General features: G+C 55.5%; 1 protein-coding gene across 1 annotated transcript in view; it reads right to left on the reverse strand.

Annotated features, from left to right (window-relative positions):
• HTT (huntingtin) overlaps positions 1 to 16,110 on the reverse strand; it is a 124,421-nt gene that overhangs the window by 34,859 nt on the left and 73,452 nt on the right. The window contains exons 32-40 of the mRNA XM_040237647.1: positions 14,613 to 14,691; positions 14,369 to 14,530; positions 12,566 to 12,621; positions 11,343 to 11,491; positions 9,756 to 9,892; positions 8,282 to 8,398; positions 5,702 to 5,824; positions 5,208 to 5,443; positions 3,637 to 3,779 (exon numbers count right to left, since the gene is read on the reverse strand). Coding sequence (XP_040093581.1) covers positions 3,637 to 3,779; positions 5,208 to 5,443; positions 5,702 to 5,824; positions 8,282 to 8,398; positions 9,756 to 9,892; positions 11,343 to 11,491; positions 12,566 to 12,621; positions 14,369 to 14,530; positions 14,613 to 14,691 — 1,202 coding nt within the window. The remainder of the gene's footprint in view (positions 1 to 3,636; positions 3,780 to 5,207; positions 5,444 to 5,701; positions 5,825 to 8,281; positions 8,399 to 9,755; positions 9,893 to 11,342; positions 11,492 to 12,565; positions 12,622 to 14,368; positions 14,531 to 14,612; positions 14,692 to 16,110) is intronic.

The raw sequence follows: 16,110 nt of genomic DNA on the forward strand, positions 1-16,110 counted from the left end.
TAGAGATTTCTTCAAGAAAATTAGAGATACCAAGGGAACATTTCATGCAAAGATGGGCTCAATTAAGAACAGAATCGGTATGAACCTAATGAAAACAAAAGATACTAAGAAGAGGTGGCAAGAATACACATAAAAACTATACAAAAAAGATCCTGATGACCCAAATAACCATGATAGTGTGATCACTCGCCTAGAGCCAGACATCTTAGAATGCGAAGTCAAGTGGCCTTAGGAACCATCGCTATGAACAAAGCTAGCGGAGGTGATGGAACTCCAGTGGAGCTACTTCAAGTCCTAAATGGTGATGCAGAGTACATCATGCGAAATGCAGGGCTGGATAAAGCACAAGCCAGAATCAAGATCTCCTGGAGAAAGGTCAATAACCTCAGATATGCAAATGACACCACCCTTATGGCAGAAAGTGAAGAGGAACTAAAGAGCTTCCTGATGAAGCTGAAAGAGGAGAGTGAAAAAGCTGGCTTAAAACTCAATATTCAAAGATCTAAGATCATGGCATCCGGTCCCAGCACTTCATGGCAAAAATGGGGAAAAAATGGAAATAGAGAGACACTTTACTTTCTTGGGCTCCAAAATCAGTGCAGATGGTGACTGCAGCCATGAAATTAAAAAACACTTGCTCCTTGGAAGAAAAGCTATGATAAAACTAGACAGCATATTAAAAAGCAGAGACATTACTTTGCTGACAAAGATCCACCTAGTCCAAGCTATTGTTTCTCCAGTAGTCATGTATGGATGTGAGAGCTGGACCATAAAGAAGGCTGAGCCCCAAAGAATTGATGCTTTTGAACTATGGTATTGGAGAAGACTCTTGAGAGTCCCTTGAACTGCAAGGAGATCAAACCAGTTCATTAGAAGGACTGATGCTGAAGCTGAAGCTCCAATACTTTGGCCATGTGAAGAACTGACTCACTGCAAAAGACCCTGATGCTGGGCAAGACTGAAGGCAGGAGAAGAGGACGACAGAGGATGAGATGGCTGGATGGTGTCACCGACTCAATGGACTTGTTTCAACAAGCTCCGACAGATGGTGATGGACAGGGAGGCCTGGCGTGCTGCAGTCCATGTGGTCGCAGAGTCGGACACGACTGAGTGACCAAGTGAGGAACAGTAAGGACCAAGTGAACAATCTCCAAAGACATGAGCTGCAACGCCCAGGTGCCCCGATGCCTGGCCGGGGCTCCTGAGCAGGGCACAGCTGCTCACACTCCACTCCACATGCAGCTGTTCAAATTTATCCAAAATTAGATCAAATAAAAGCACTTCAGCCACAGCAGTGGCTTCCAGAGCCCATGGGCCATGTGCAACCAGAAGCAGCTAGGTTAGCGCAGACACAGAACAACCGCTCAGTGCAGGAAGCTGGCTGGTCGGCACGGCAACAGATGTAGGAGCATCCTTCCTGGCTTCTGAGAAAAGGAAGGAGGTTAGAACAACAGGGGAGGGAACACCTTGACTGGCACAGAAATCCCTGGGTGTGGCGAAGGCCACAGAATGCACTGCTCTTACCAAAGGAGGTGGAAAGCAGCCCCGACGTGAACGGGGGTCAGATACACACCAGATGACGGCCAAATATGAAAGTGACTGACATGCTAGAAGCAACGGACTCTTCAGGGGCTTAATGATCCTCTCAGCTTCACACTCACTGTGGTGGGTTGGTGGGGCATAGACTGGAAGATCCTCAGAAAGAAAACTGTTTCCGTGTTAAGTAAATAAGGTGGCTTGAAGCTATAACCCATTATCACAAACTCTGGCCACACCCCAGGGCCAAGGGTGCCCGCAGTCACACGGTGCAGCTGAGGAGGCATCCCGCCCCATCACTCTCGGTCCCCCCACCTCCCAGGCCCTCTGGCCCTCACTGCTCTCAGGAGCTCTCCAAAGAGCCAGCTCCTTCTCTTCTAGGCCTCAGCTCTGCGGCCAGTGAGGAGAGCCTGCCCTGTGCTGCCTGCCACTGTCTTGTTTCCTGATCAGGAGAAGTCAGGACCCGCGGCGGCATCACTGTGTACCGTCTGAGTCGTGAGACTGACAGCTGCAGAGGCAGCAATCACATCAGCTCTACTGACCGCCACACACCCAGGCCCGGCCCGGCAGTGGGTGACTCAGCAGCTCTTTACTAAGCGAATAAAGGCCAACGATGGTAACGACCTTCTGCTTTAATGGTACGTATCTGCCTGTGTGCTTTAATTTGCATTAAGGTGATATATACACGAGTGGGATTTGAACTCACGTGTATATATCACTTTGATGCAAATTAAAAACCTCGTACCAGAGAAGGATTTCTGATTCTACAGGTGCCCTGCCCCATCTCTCTGAAGGCGACTTCTCATTACTCTGCCTTCAGTTCTGGTTGTTTCCTCCGAGTCCACCCCAATGCGCTTTCGTCACCTGCGGCAGACCCTCAAGTTACTCTGTCCACTCCGCTTACTGCCATTGTGTTCTTCAGGTGCTAAATCGTGTCCAACTGTTCGAAACCCCGTAAACTGCAGCACGCCAGGCCCCCCTATCCTTCACCCTCCCCCGCAGTTTGCTCAAACTCATGTCCACCGAAGTCAGTGATGCCCTCCAACCATCTCATCCTCTGTCACCCCCTTCTCCTCCTTCCCTTAATCTTTCCCAGCATCAGGGAAAGATTTTCCAATGAGTTGGTTCTTCTCATCAGGTGGCCAAAGTACTGGAGTTTTAGCTTCAGCATCAGTCCTTCCAATGAATATTCAGGACTGATCTCCTTTAGGATGGACTGGTTTCATCTCCTTCCAATGCAAGGGACTCTCAAGAGTCTTCTCCAACACCACAGTTCAAAAGCATCATTCTTCGGCATTCAGCTTTCTTTATGGTCCAACTCTCATGTCCACACGTGACTACTGGAAAAGTCATAGCTTTGACTATACGGACCTTTGTTGGCAAAATAACATCTCTGGGTTTTAACACACTATCTCATAGCTTTTCTCCCCTTGCTACTGGAAAGTAACCCCCTCCCGCAGAGGAAGGCTGTCCAAACTCTCAGCGGGCCCAGGGTGGCCGGGTCACCCAGGGGCGCATCCATTGCTCAGAGGACTCATGCAGCCCTGAGACTACAAGTCAGAGGCCCTCCCTTCTGCCGTGGGGAAGGAGCCCACCAGAGGACAGAGCCAGCACAGGAAGAGCTGAGACATGGAAATACGCCACGTGGCCACAGAATGAAGCGCACTGGAGGCCACCACCCAAAGAGCACCCCCTCCCACACTTCCAGATGGGCTGCAGGTCTGCGCCACGCTTTCCTGCTGTTTGTGCTTCCCGAGATTAGAACTGCCTTTCGCTTTTCTGGTTGAAGAAAGATATGCCTGCACCCAATAACTAGCAAGACTATTGCTTTTGAAAACGCTCATTCCTCTTGAAGAACTCAGGCTGCTTCCTATGCCTGCTACAGGACAGGGACTTTGTGACGTCTCTCAGTCTCTCTCTCGTGCAATGACTTTTTAAATTCACAATCATATATAAAGGCCTCTCCGGATCTTTAACAGAGGCGAGGCCCTCAGATTCACGTCCGCACAGCAGAGCTGGCTCCGTGCTCACCTGCACGCCCGGTGTGCGGGCAGGGCGGGGGACACAGACGCTCTAGCCAGGCTAGCGCGGTGCACCTACCGGACTTGAAGATGTGGATCAGACACATGAGCAGCGTGCCCAGCTCCTGGCAGTAGAAGGTGTGCTGCTGCTCGCTCACCTCCACCCTCAGCTGCTTTGTAACGATGTCCTCTAAAAGGACGCCAACCAGTTGGAGCAGAAACCTTCCGAGAAAGGGAGAAGCGGGGAGCAAAGTAGGTGACTGTTACAGGGCACTCCTGGGAAGCACACCCAGGAACATAATACACACAGTAGATACAGGGAGAGTCCAATGCAAGTGAAGGAAAACAGCGAAGCGTTCGTCGCTCAGCCATGTTGACTCTCTGCAACCTCATGGACTGCAGCCCGTCAGGCTCCTGTTCTTAGAATTTCCAGGCAAGGGTATTAGAGTGGGTTGCCATTTCCTTCTCCAGAGGATCTTCCCGACCAAGGAATCGAACCCGGGTCTCTTGCACTGCAGGTGAATTCTTCACCATCTGAGCCACCAGGGCAGCCCAGTAAGATGAGAGGAGTGTTTAACACCCTCCCTCTGGTGAAGGCACTTGACCTCTCCGTGCACCTCTTTCCTCTCTAACAAGATGGGATAACCACATCACCTTTGAGGGAGTGTCAGCAGGCTCAAGTGGCCTGTGCTGTTCCTTCAAGGCTTTCAGCCATCAAGCGGGCTGATGCCCACCACAGGGCGCTCCTGCAGCCTGCACCTCAGCCACCCGCCTAACCGCGACGGCGTGAGCTGCAGGCTGCGTGCTGACCAGGGACAAAAGGATGCTGCGCACACTCCCCCGCCTCATCTCCACGACGACCTCTACCTACGGCCAACCAAGTATGGCACACGGCCAGCACGCGGGCAGGAAGTGAGCTCCCAGGACACGCTCTGTGGGCTCTAACTCAGGGCGCACCCGAGTCCAGCAGAGGAGGAGGCACACTTGTCTAGCAGCAACTCTGTACAGTGCCCGAGCTGTGAGCGTGGCCTCCAAGGAGCTTCCCCAAATCGACACGGGCAGACATGAGCCGACGCCACAAATACACTGACGGGGCTTCCCAGGTGGCTCAGCGGTAAAGAATCTGGCTGCAATGTGGGAGATGCAGGTTCAGCCCCTGGATCAGGAAGATCCCCTGGAGAAGGGAATGCCAACACGCTCCAGTACTCTCATCTGGAGAACCCCACGGACAGAGGAGCCTGGTGCGCTACAGGCCGCAGGGTCGCAGAGACTCGGACACGACTGAATGGCCAAGTACACATGGGTACGGAGAGGAGCACAGCGGAGCGTCCACCTGGCAGGGAGCGGGATTCTATCGCCCACGGTGTCAGGAGGGCAGCACACAGCGGGGAGGAACCAGAAGTGGGTCTTTTTAGTGGGTCTTCCTACGTTTTCCAATTCTCTGCAGGCAACGCACCCACCAACTACTCTGGGCAGCCTTCAGAGGGTCTGATTCAGGACCTGACCGAGCCTGCAGAGAGGCAGGACCAAGGGCCAGAGACGAGGCTGGCTGGGCAAAGAGAACACACCGGCTCCTTAACCCACCATGTCGGTCTTATGGCTCCAAGACCACATGACCGCCCAGGGTCGCAGACTAGATGAGGCGCGTACCTGGCAAACGTTTCTTCTGGCAGATTCTTCGTCTGTCTCCCTTCGCTGTGCTCCTCCGGGGCTGAAGCACTGTCCCCATCTCTTAACCTACTGATTGTCGAACAGGAGACCAAGTTCGGAGAGAAGGAGAGCTCCTGGATGCGGGACAGGACGATGTCCTCGGTCGACTGGGAAATCAGCACCCGCAGGATGGCCAGGATGCCTGATACCCACAGCTGGACCGTGCTCACCGCCGCCTGGGGACAGAGCGGGGGAGGCGCTGCGGAGGAGGACAGCCAGACTCCCCCAGCCAACGCCAGTTACAAAGACCCCCGGCTTGACAATGGCCCCCAGAGCCCGTGTCTCACTGGTTCTCAAAGTGCAGCCCGGACCAGCGGCCTCAGTGCTGTCTGGGAACCCGTGAAACAGGCAAAGTCTCCACCCCCAGCCCTGCAGACGACCCCCAGGCGCACCAGGTGGGGGACCCAGAATGCCACCAGGAGCCGGGTACTCACCAGGGTGTCTGGGGTGACGAACATACTCCGTAAAAGCATGTCCACGGGGCGCAGGGAGGAGGGGGCCAAAATCTCAAACAACGTGTTCAGCACTCCCAGGGCCTCGTGAGAATCAATGTGCATCTGTTGCAAGTGAATGTCGCAGACGTTTCCCCGTAAGCCAGCAGAAAAAAGGTCAACACTGCCCTTCACGTGAGGCATCTCACGGCCTGATGACCTGGACCACCCCATCGTTCCCACCCCCCAAACTTCCATACGACCCAACGTCAGCAGTGAACCAAGGAAACCGTTTTTTAGAACAATACCGTAACAGCTAGATTTTTTTCCCACAGTGGAAATCTTTTCATTTCATTTAGATTTTCACTAAATAAACCAAATATGCTTTCTGCAAAAATTCAAATAGGTCCAAGTATGAGATTTAATCAGCTGAGCCCGAGCGACCTGACCCAGCCCCACGGCTCCGGGGACCGGCCCCTCCCGCGCCTCCTCCTGCGTGCGCAGCTCATCTGCACGGGCGTCACACTCTCTGTCTTCTACCTCCTTTCACTCTCTTTACCTGCACTCCATCCCTACCCCACCACCGAGTAAACAACGTTAGCAAATTAGTGCAGTTCTCTTTAACTTCCTCCACATTCCTATACCTGTAGAGAAGTTTTTAAGTTGTTTCGAAAAATCATATTACATCTCTGCTTTTTGTTCCATTAAAAATATGATGAAGAATGGGTTTCAAACCTTAAGGTTACTTTTAAAGCAGGCAGAATGGTCTGGATCGAGTCTGCCCACAGCGCACTCTCCCACTGCCCCGCCGCTGAGCCCGTCACTGCTGACGGTGCACACAGCCACGGCTGCGGAAGTGCCTTCTCTCCTAAGTTTCGAACACCGTGCCGCCTGCTCCTCCAGCCCCCATCCCCGCCCCCATCCAGTCAGCAGGGCCCCTCACACCTCCCAGGGCTCAGCCGCCTCCCAGTGCCCCCACCCCCTCAAGCCTGACCTCCAGGCTGGCACCCCAGGGGCTTGCTTCAGCCTCCTCGGGGGCCTCCTACTCTCCCAACCCAACACGCCCGGATGAGGCTCCAAGCTCACCCTGAATCCCGCTCCGTCCAGGGGGCCCCTAAGCCATCACCTTACAGCCACTGACCTGCCCCTCCTCTCATGCCCACCGAAGCCATCAGCACAGCTCGCGAGTTCTGCTTCTGAGCTGTGTCCAGCAGGTGCCCCTTCCTGCCCCTCTGTCCCCATGCCCGGGTCCACGCAGGCCCTGAGCTGGGAGCAGCTCTCTCTGCTACCCCCACCCTGACCGTCTGTTCAGCTCTCAGATTCACCCTGCCCTCCTCCTCCTGAGCCCCGTGAGGGCTCCCCCACGGCCCCCCCAGAGCAAGCTTCCCCAGGTGTCTGCTCAGGTCACCCTCACGTCCTTCGACTCCCCAGGAGCATCCCCCCTCCACGACCCTTGTCGGACACTACAGACAGTCACCAGGCCCTCTGCTGGCTGTCCCCAGCCCTAGTATAACATCCTCTGGGGCCAGGAGGGCAGGCGTGGTCACGGGGGGACGTGCGAATGCACCCCGTGCTGTGCCCCTGGCCCACAGACCGCCCTGCACGCGGCGCCACTGCCGGGGAAGGTACGCTGGGTGTTCACCTCGCACCGCGGCCCACCGCCTCCTCACTGTCTGTGGTGAGAGGAGAGCAGAGCGCACGGAGCCCCACCCTGGAGACGTGTACCTGCGGCCGTGGATGCCTCGGCCAGCTTAAAACAGTAGAGCCACCCACTCACTAAAACTGCGTCTTATCAGACCTTCCCTGATGGTCCAGGGGTTGGGACGTCATCCTTCCGCTGCCTGAAGCCTGGGTTTGATCCCTGATCGGAACCTGAGATCCTGCAGCCACGTGTCGTGTGCTGGCCGACAAAACAATCCTGTGTATCTGTTGCTCTTACCAGATGCCACAACCCTGCCCACTCTCCCCGGCCCCGCCCCGGCCTCAGGATGGCAGTCTGTGAGGAGAGCAGAGCAGGCAGCTGAGGCTGTGGAGACAGGGCCTGCCTGCTCCTGTCAGCGCCAAGAGCCACGGGCACCGCACCGCCCAGAGCACTCGCTCCCAAGCTGGCCGACCGGGACGAGCTGACGGGCACCTGCCGGCGGCACCCACAGAGCCTCACCCAGCGCTCTGCCGGCCGCAGGCACGGTCTCCTGGCCACGGGCACGGTCTCTGAAGGGACCGTCTTTGCCGCGTCCCTGCCGCCAGCTCCAAAGGCAGTGCCGCACCTGAGCAGGGCGTCCAGCCCTCGACCCGGCACGGGTGGAGCCCACCGACAGCATCGCTCAACCACAGAGACCCTAAGTGACGCCCTACTGCCAGGCTGCTCCGTAAGCAGTAAGAGAAAACCCTCCCCAACAGAGCAAACAGGAAAGGAGGCAGCCCCGAGGTGCCGTGGGAGCCGGGCCATCTCTGACCCGGGCCCCGCACTGGCCCTGGCGCACAGGTAACGCTGATAAAACGCGCCCGCTGGGAGTGAGCCCGAGCACACAGCCCCACGGCTGGCCCCACGGGAGGTGCGGGCGGGGGTGGGGGAAGACGCACCTGCTGCTTGGCCAGCATCGGGAGGATGACGTCAGCCACCTGCCGGGAAAGCCGCTTCCACCTGTCCTCGCTCTCCTTGTGGCACTGCCGCAGGACCAGCGTGAACATCTCCAGCACCTGCGGGGACGGCCCAGACGCTCGAGCCCGGCCCGCGCACCCCAGGGGCCGCGCACGCCGGGCAGACCCAGCGCGGCCATGTCTCGGGTCTTCCCAGGCTCCAACCAGAGGAAAGCCGGGCTCCTCTCAGCCTCGGACAGAGCACAGATGCAGGACCGGACCATTGCACGGGCCCCGGATCCCATGAGCCCTCCCCTCCGTTCTGTGTGCTCTGCAAAGGTCCCCTCCCGCTGAAGACGGTTTACTTCAGCCGAGTTCGCCGTGGCTGAGCCCCAGTTTGGTTGTGATCCCTCCTAAACAGAGACCCCTGAACGCCTGTTTGGTAAACACGGTCTTGCGGGCACGGGGCCACCATGAACCTGCTGCCAGGACTGCACTTGTCACGACAGCAGGCAGGGAGAGATGCAGGCGCCAGGCAGCCTGCAAAGCCGAAAATGCTTGACCCAGAGAGTCTACAGCCCAGTCTATAAAATGCCATGTTCCGGGCGGAGCCCACCCCCTGGAAAGCCAGCCCGGCCACCGCCTCCCACAGCGGCCTCTCCCTTCCCAGAACCCAGCAGCACTTATGCAGAGGCAGGCAACTCCGCACTGCGCCCCATCTTCCCAAACCAAGGCCAGCCTCGCTCTGTCCCGTAAGCCAGGCTGGGGACGCGCGGGACACCAGCCCACTGCCTGCCAAGAGCTGGGCAGTGGCTCTCGAGCCTCTTATGGAAGTTGTACTTTTAATTGTATGGGATTTAATTCAACACTAAATATTCAGTTAAATATTACCTAGGTTAAGCAAAACAAGAATGCACACAAGAAGTGTTTAAATGAAAGAATCTGATGCCCAGAGATGAACAGTAACGAATTACTGAAACTGTGAGGGCGAGGCCTCCGCCACCCACAGAAGAGGGCTGTCTAAAAAGCCAGGTTTCAGACGGCCTCACACCATCTGAAATTCCAAATGCACCTGAAGGAAAGCGAAGCCAGAAATCAGTGCAGACTCCGGTCCTCCACCAACACAGTGGTAAATACAAGTACAAACAAGTCTTTACATCACTTCAGGCTGAGATCTTTAAAAACAGTTACTCAGAACTCCACCACCGTGATCAATGCTTCTGACTGATTTTTGGTCCTCGTTTTGGAAAAGGGTCCTCCACCACCTTGACCGAACTTGTGACCGTCGGCCAGGCCGTGGGGCCTTAAAGAGAGACCCCGTTAAGCCTTCCGCCTGCAGCGCCTCCCCACTGCCCAGGAGCCCAGGGCTGGCACAGAGCCACACCCACTGGCGAGCGGACAGGGCCACAGGGCACTCCCTGCCATTCCTGCAGGGATGGGGAAGGGTTGGTGATGCGCCCCCACCCCCACCCCTTACCTGATGGTACTGGATGAGCCTCAGTAACATGGACACCACCACCTCTTTCTGGGTCTCAAGCTCTTTTCCGGCATCAGCCTTATTGGTTCCTCTTAAGACGAAGAGGTCGTGGACTATGGGCTGCAGGGCAGGTATGGCTGTGGGCACAGAAGGGCACTAAGAAGGCACTCGGGAGATGACACTGACCCCTCCAGATGATTTCCAAGAAACAAAACCGATCTACACTCGACTCGCTGATCAGGGAGAACTTCAGGTTACCCAGGAGTGCACTGAGACTATCTGTACGCCATCCTGGAAGGCCAAGGGTCTTCCCTGACGCTTGACAAGGTTGTGAAATCTTTTTGAAAACCAGGGCTTCTGTGACATAGCATTACTTCTGACACAAAGTGATGCAAACTCAAAAGGTTTAAGCTAAAACAAAACCAGCAGCACTCTGACCTCATACACAATGTGCTCCAAGAGTCACCTGAAAAGAGGACAGATGCTTTCCCGACAGAAAACACTTAGTCAGAGCATTAGATTTCTATACTATTTCAAGCAACTAAACTCACTCTCTCGTTAGACTAAGGGTTTCCCCCTCAAGGCGTGTCTTTACTCAAAACAGCAAAGTGAAGTGTCTGGCCTAACGTACCCTCAGGAGTAAACTAGGAAGGCCTTTCATTGAGGAGCACCAGCCTGGCCAAGTCACCACAGTTACTGAAAGGCACACTCTCACCCTCAGCCTCTCACACTCTCTGTCTCACACACACACTGTCTCATACTCACACTCACACACACATACTGGCTGAGTCTCCCACAGATGACCAGGCTCCGTAGTGGAGACAGTAAGGTCTGGCTGTGCATCGACTTTCCCTCCAAAGAAAGAATGCGCTTCCCTCTGGTCTGGGAAGCCTCAGCCGCCCCTCCAGTGAGGCCTGCACTCTCAGCTCCAGGGCCCGGGTGCGCACGCAGTCAGGGCCCCACTGCTGAGGCCGGGAGGGGGCCCGCAGTAGGCTGGCCACCTTGCTAGCGTGGAGGCGGCGAGGAGCTGAGCCCTGCGCTACCCCGCCCCTGGCCCAGGAGGTCTGCCTGCCACGGGACAGCATACGGGGACCCCGATGCGGTAGCCAGCAAAGGTCACAGGAGGTGCCCCAACCACGGTGCAAAGGCCTCCAGGCTTCTGCTGACAGTGCTGCAGAGGGTAAGCAGCACGAGCTGGGAGGAAGTCAGAGGGGTGACGCTCCTCCCCACAGCACAGCCTCACCGCACCAGGTGGCAGCAGGTGCCTGGGCTGCGGGTCGCTCTCTGTGGACCTCACTTTAGCTCCTATGAAACAGCCAGGCAAAACAGAAGGTCCTGAATCAAGGCCACACTGTACCTTCCAGGACACTGGGCAATAAACCCAGTGGCCTTACAGAAGCTGGATTTTAAAATTCTGTTTCACATGGATAGACAAGAGTATTTATGGCAGACTCCACGTGCGCTGCTGTGCCCAGGTGGACCACACTCCTTTCTTCAGACACCTCTGCCAGAGTGCATACACGCGCAACCGGCAGGAGGCAGTGTAAGGGCACAGACTACAGAGCCGGGGAGGCCTGCCCCTGTTACCGTGCGTCACCGCCTTCCTCCCGCTGGCCATGATGCCGTCACAGAGCTGGATGATTTTAGGGATCCCGATGATCTGCTTTGAGTGGTAACGCTCGTAAGACAGTAAGACCAGGAAGAAAAAGATGTTTGGGATAATCGCCTCTGACTCCCTAGAAACAGAAACATCCAAAGACTGCCTTTTAAAATGAAAACACGTCATCGTATTAACAGCCCCAAACCACTCCTGATTCAAAGTGGAGAGCGTGCGTGTGAGAAAACAGGAGAGCGTGGGTTGGGGGGCAGCGCTTGGAGCCTCGGCACCCGGTTTGGTCCCGTCACCCTCATCTCGAGTCCCTGTCTGGGGTGGGGCCCCCACGCCCGCTGGGGCACCCGGGTGGTTGGCAGGGCTCAGTGAGGGCCCTGAGGGAGGCACCCTCACGACCGCAGCCCAGAGTGCCTCCATCTGCCCCTCGCCCTGCCGCTGAAGAAGCTGGCACCCAAAGGAGAAAAGGTAACTTGCCTCCAATCACATGGTCAGGGTGACACACGTGAGAACAAGAGCCTGGGTCTCTAGACCCGGGGGGGCAGGGGGAGAGGCGGGCAGACGGGCCGCTCAGGACACTCCTCTGCACCGCGCTTCCCTAACGACTGAGTGGCTCAGAAACTAAGGGAGCTTTGTTTTCAATTATATTTACAGGATGAAGTATTAAACCTTGCAGGCTAGCAAGGCAAAGTTACTAGAGATAACCATGTCTCACGCTGCTTTCTGTAAGATTAAGAAAAAACTACTGTTATCTCAAATAAGATTTCATTTAGCAAAACTATTAAAATTAAATGCTTTGAAATCTGAAATGAAAACTGACAACACATGTAATCGTCAGGTAAAGAACTACCTCTCAACAAGGCTTGAGATATTTAAGTCATTAATTTTCAAGAGAAACAAAAATCCACAGCATGTTAATCAGACTTTCATTAAAAACAAGGCCTGGCAAAAATGTCTAACGATCTTTTAAAGTAAACAGCCATCTTAAAAATCTAGAATTACATGTATGGACTTCCCTGGTAGGAAGTGATTAAGATGCCACACTTTTACTGCAGGGGACACAGGTTCAATCCCTGATCAGGGAACTAAGATCTGCATGCCGCTTGGTGTGGCCAAAAAAATAAAATGAATCAAAATAAAATAAAATTACATGTAATTATCTAACAAGGACAAGAAATCTAAAGTAACAAAATGCAATTACCTGAACTGGCCGACTTCAATGTATTCAAACTGCTTCAGCACAAAGCCAATAAACACCTACAGGCAGGAGATACAATTTTCACATCAGTAATTAAAATGTGCAAACAGGTTACTCTCCTTGGCACTCATCTGTATAGACCTTTAACAAGTTTCCTGACAGTAGACAACCTTGCTTCTATACAAGAACTCAAACGCACTCTACGGCCAGACTGGATAAATTCAAGACACTTGCAGAAACCCCTTAAACTCATTTACTGAACAGCGAGGTGAAACCTCCTGGGAGAAACAAAAGAGAAGCTCCAGGGGCCAGCAGGGGCCCCAAGGGCGCAGCGCAGGTCCCGCTGGTCCGGCCGCGGCACGCCTGGCAGCGTGGGTTTCCTGAACTGGCTTAGGGACAAGACGTCCAGCTGAGCCCACCTTCTCCCCGCAGCACCAGCGCTCAGAAGGGCTGGGCACCCAGGGCTGCTGGGGGTGCGGTGGCCACGAGTCACGACTGCTCACGACCGTGTCGAGCTTCAAGCGCATGTTCATTCCCCACCCTGACACTCGGAGCTCATCTCTGGTTTCCTCCTGGCCCCCTGGTGGGACCCGGACACACGCAGGGGCTCCATACACCACGCCCTGAACTGAGGCAATTCCTGGGCCTCTTCTGTTTTCCTACCCCGTTCATAAAGACCATCACCGCAACCAATCCTAAGAACTGGGGAGAGAGGGGGCCTCTAACCACCACTGAGAGGACTGGTCGCCGTGAGGAGTCGCGAAGGTGCCTGCTGGGCTCCGACGAGTGAGGCCAGCCTGCGCCGGGCCCCGCTTCCTCCCGGGAAGCCCCACGGCAGGTCCCACGCCTGCCTCCCCTTGGCCTCGGCCACCCTACCACGGACGAGGGCGTCCCCTCCCCAGACGACAGAAGAACTATCCCCTGGAGCATCTCCCCAGAGGAGGGAAACGGCTCTGTGGAGAATGTCCTCCTGACAACCAGCGCAGAGAGCAGGATGGTGAAGATGCTGGCCAGCACACAGCCCCCAGGCCCCTCCCCTCCGGTGGCCCCCCAGCACTGCGGGAAAGCGGGGTCGCCTTTCCGTCGAGCCCCCCCAGGGGAGTGCCACAGCACCCACGAGATGGTGGCATCTAGAAGCAGACGGGGAGCTGCAGCGTTTCCACCCAGAGCACTTCCCATCTCGCCCCGGAAAGCAGCCCATGGGCACAGCCCCACAGGGACGGTCACAGCCTGCCGCCCCACAGGCAACTCTCCCCATGGTGACCTTGGCTGGCCTGACTCCTGATTTCAGAGAATTCACGTCATGAAGGGATCCGCCTCTCCACAGTCGCATGCGCCAGAGCAGGGCACAGGGGTGAGGGCCCATGGGGCGGAAGCGAGTGTGGACCCTCGGGCCGGCTCAGACAGCCAGGGCGCCCCGGGGGCCAGGCGCTGCCTGGCAGACCACACGCCTCCTCAGGAGGTGACAGCTTGGCAATGGCAACCGTCCCTCATAAGCTGTTTAAAACCACACTCTGGACTCTGCACAGATGTCCCCCAAACCGTAAATTCAAACTACTCCTGGGGTGGGGGCAGGCGGGTGGGCCGCTGCGGGAGCGTGAAGGCTGGAGAGCCCGGCTGAGGGCGCTGCGTTCGCCGAGGCTCCATGGGCCAGGCCGCCGTGCCCACCAGCGGGTGAGGCAGAGGAGGGGCAGCAGCTGATGTGGGAAGGAGACGCACACTTCCTGAGGCAGATCTCAGCGTCTTTCCCAGCTAGCCTCACTACATCAGGAACGGGTGCGGCAGATCAGGACACGAGTGCCGCACCTGGTCTGAGTCCAGCAGGCAGTAGTTGACCCGCAGCTGGACTAGCTGCGCCAGCAAGGCCAGCACCTGCTTCTGCAGCTGCACGGAGGTCGTGGTCGTGTACTGCTTCAACGCTTTTATAACAAGAGGCTCGAACAAGCGAATGTGATTGTGAATCGCATTCTGCGAAGAAGAGAAACAGCAGGCGAGTGAGTCTGCAGGTGCAGGCGCTTCCAGCCGCAACCCGGGAGGGGCTCCCAGTTACCTTGTCCGCTCGGGTCTTTGTGACACTGGTGAGGTTTGTCTTCAGCTGGGTCGACACTTTCTGGAGGACGTCAAACCACCTGCCAGGTAGGAAAAAGGGCGAGCAAAGAACACCCTTACACACTCTCCCGTGTCCCCAGCTAGACCCAGGTCAGGCTACCTCCAACTCAGAGAAGCAGAACATTTCAGGGTCAGAAAGAACTTCAACAGCCACCTAGTGCAGCAGCAACGAGCTCTTCTTTTAACGAAGATTAGTCAGGCAAGGAAACGGCAACCCGCTCCAGTATCTTTGTCTGGAAAAGCTCATGGACAGAGGGGTCTGGTGGGCTACAGTCCATGGAGTCGCAAGGAGTCGGACACAAAGTCACAAAGAGGCCGAGCGACTGAGCATGCCACCAGACAGGACTGAGCTCATGGCGGCCGGACCACACGGCTTGTCACCCGCGGCAGGCAAGCTGGGCCAGAGTGCCGCTGCCACTAGACACTCACACAGCCCCGGGGGCAAGGGCTGGAGGCGGCCAGGCTCAGGAAAGGCTCAGAGACTCAGAAGGCACAGCTTGATTTCTTTAAACTTTTACAGCAAATACCCTTTTCTTTTCAAGAAACGTAATATTAAATGACAGTAATCAGACATTTGCTTGTTTTACTTATATCCCGTATTAGACAAAAATTTAAAGAGTCCTAGTCGGAGAAGGTAATGGCAACCCACTTGGTACTCTTGCCTGGAAAATCCCACGGATGGAGGAGCCTGGGAGGCTGCAGTCCATGGGGTCGTGAAGAGTCGGACACGACTGAGCGACTTCACTTTCACTTTTCACTTTCATACATTGGAGAAGGAAATGGCAACCCACTCCAGTGTTCTTGCCTGGACAATCCCAGGGACGGGGAGCCTGGTGGGCTGCCGTCTATGGGGTCGCACAGAGTCGGACACAACTGAAGCGACTTAGCAGCAATAGCAGTCCTGAGATTTAGGAGAAGCCTGTATATCACCAATTAAAGCCCAAAACATGGACATTTTCCTAAAATACTCTAAATCTATGTAACGAAAACCCAGGAATTCTACTGCTACTACAGAGTAGTAACTCAAATATGCGTTAACAATCAACAGTAATTTAAGAAACAACTACTGCAATTCCAGACATCCTAAAAAAAGCAAGCAAGCAAGCAAGTGAAGTTGCTCAGTCATGTCCGACTCTTTGTGACCCCATGGACTGTAGCCCACTAGCTCTCCATCTATGGAATTTTCCAGGCAAGAGTACTGGAGTGGGTTGGCAGGGGCCGAACCACATTGCAGGCAGAGGCTTTACCATCTGAGCCATCGGGGAAGCCCAGCACAGCCATAAATTAAGCGGAAAGAGGCCTTTATTTCTGAAGCTGGGGACACACCGCCCACCACACTCTGCACACCAGCACGGCCATGAACTGAGTGGAAAGAGGCCTTTATCCATGAAGCTGGGGACACACCGCCCACCCTCCTCTGCACACCAGCACAGCCATGA

This window comes from Oryx dammah, unplaced genomic scaffold (assembly GCF_014754425.2).
Source record: "Oryx dammah isolate SB20612 unplaced genomic scaffold, SCBI_Odam_1.1 HiC_scaffold_3, whole genome shotgun sequence".
Lineage (NCBI taxonomy): Eukaryota > Metazoa > Chordata > Mammalia > Artiodactyla > Bovidae > Oryx > Oryx dammah.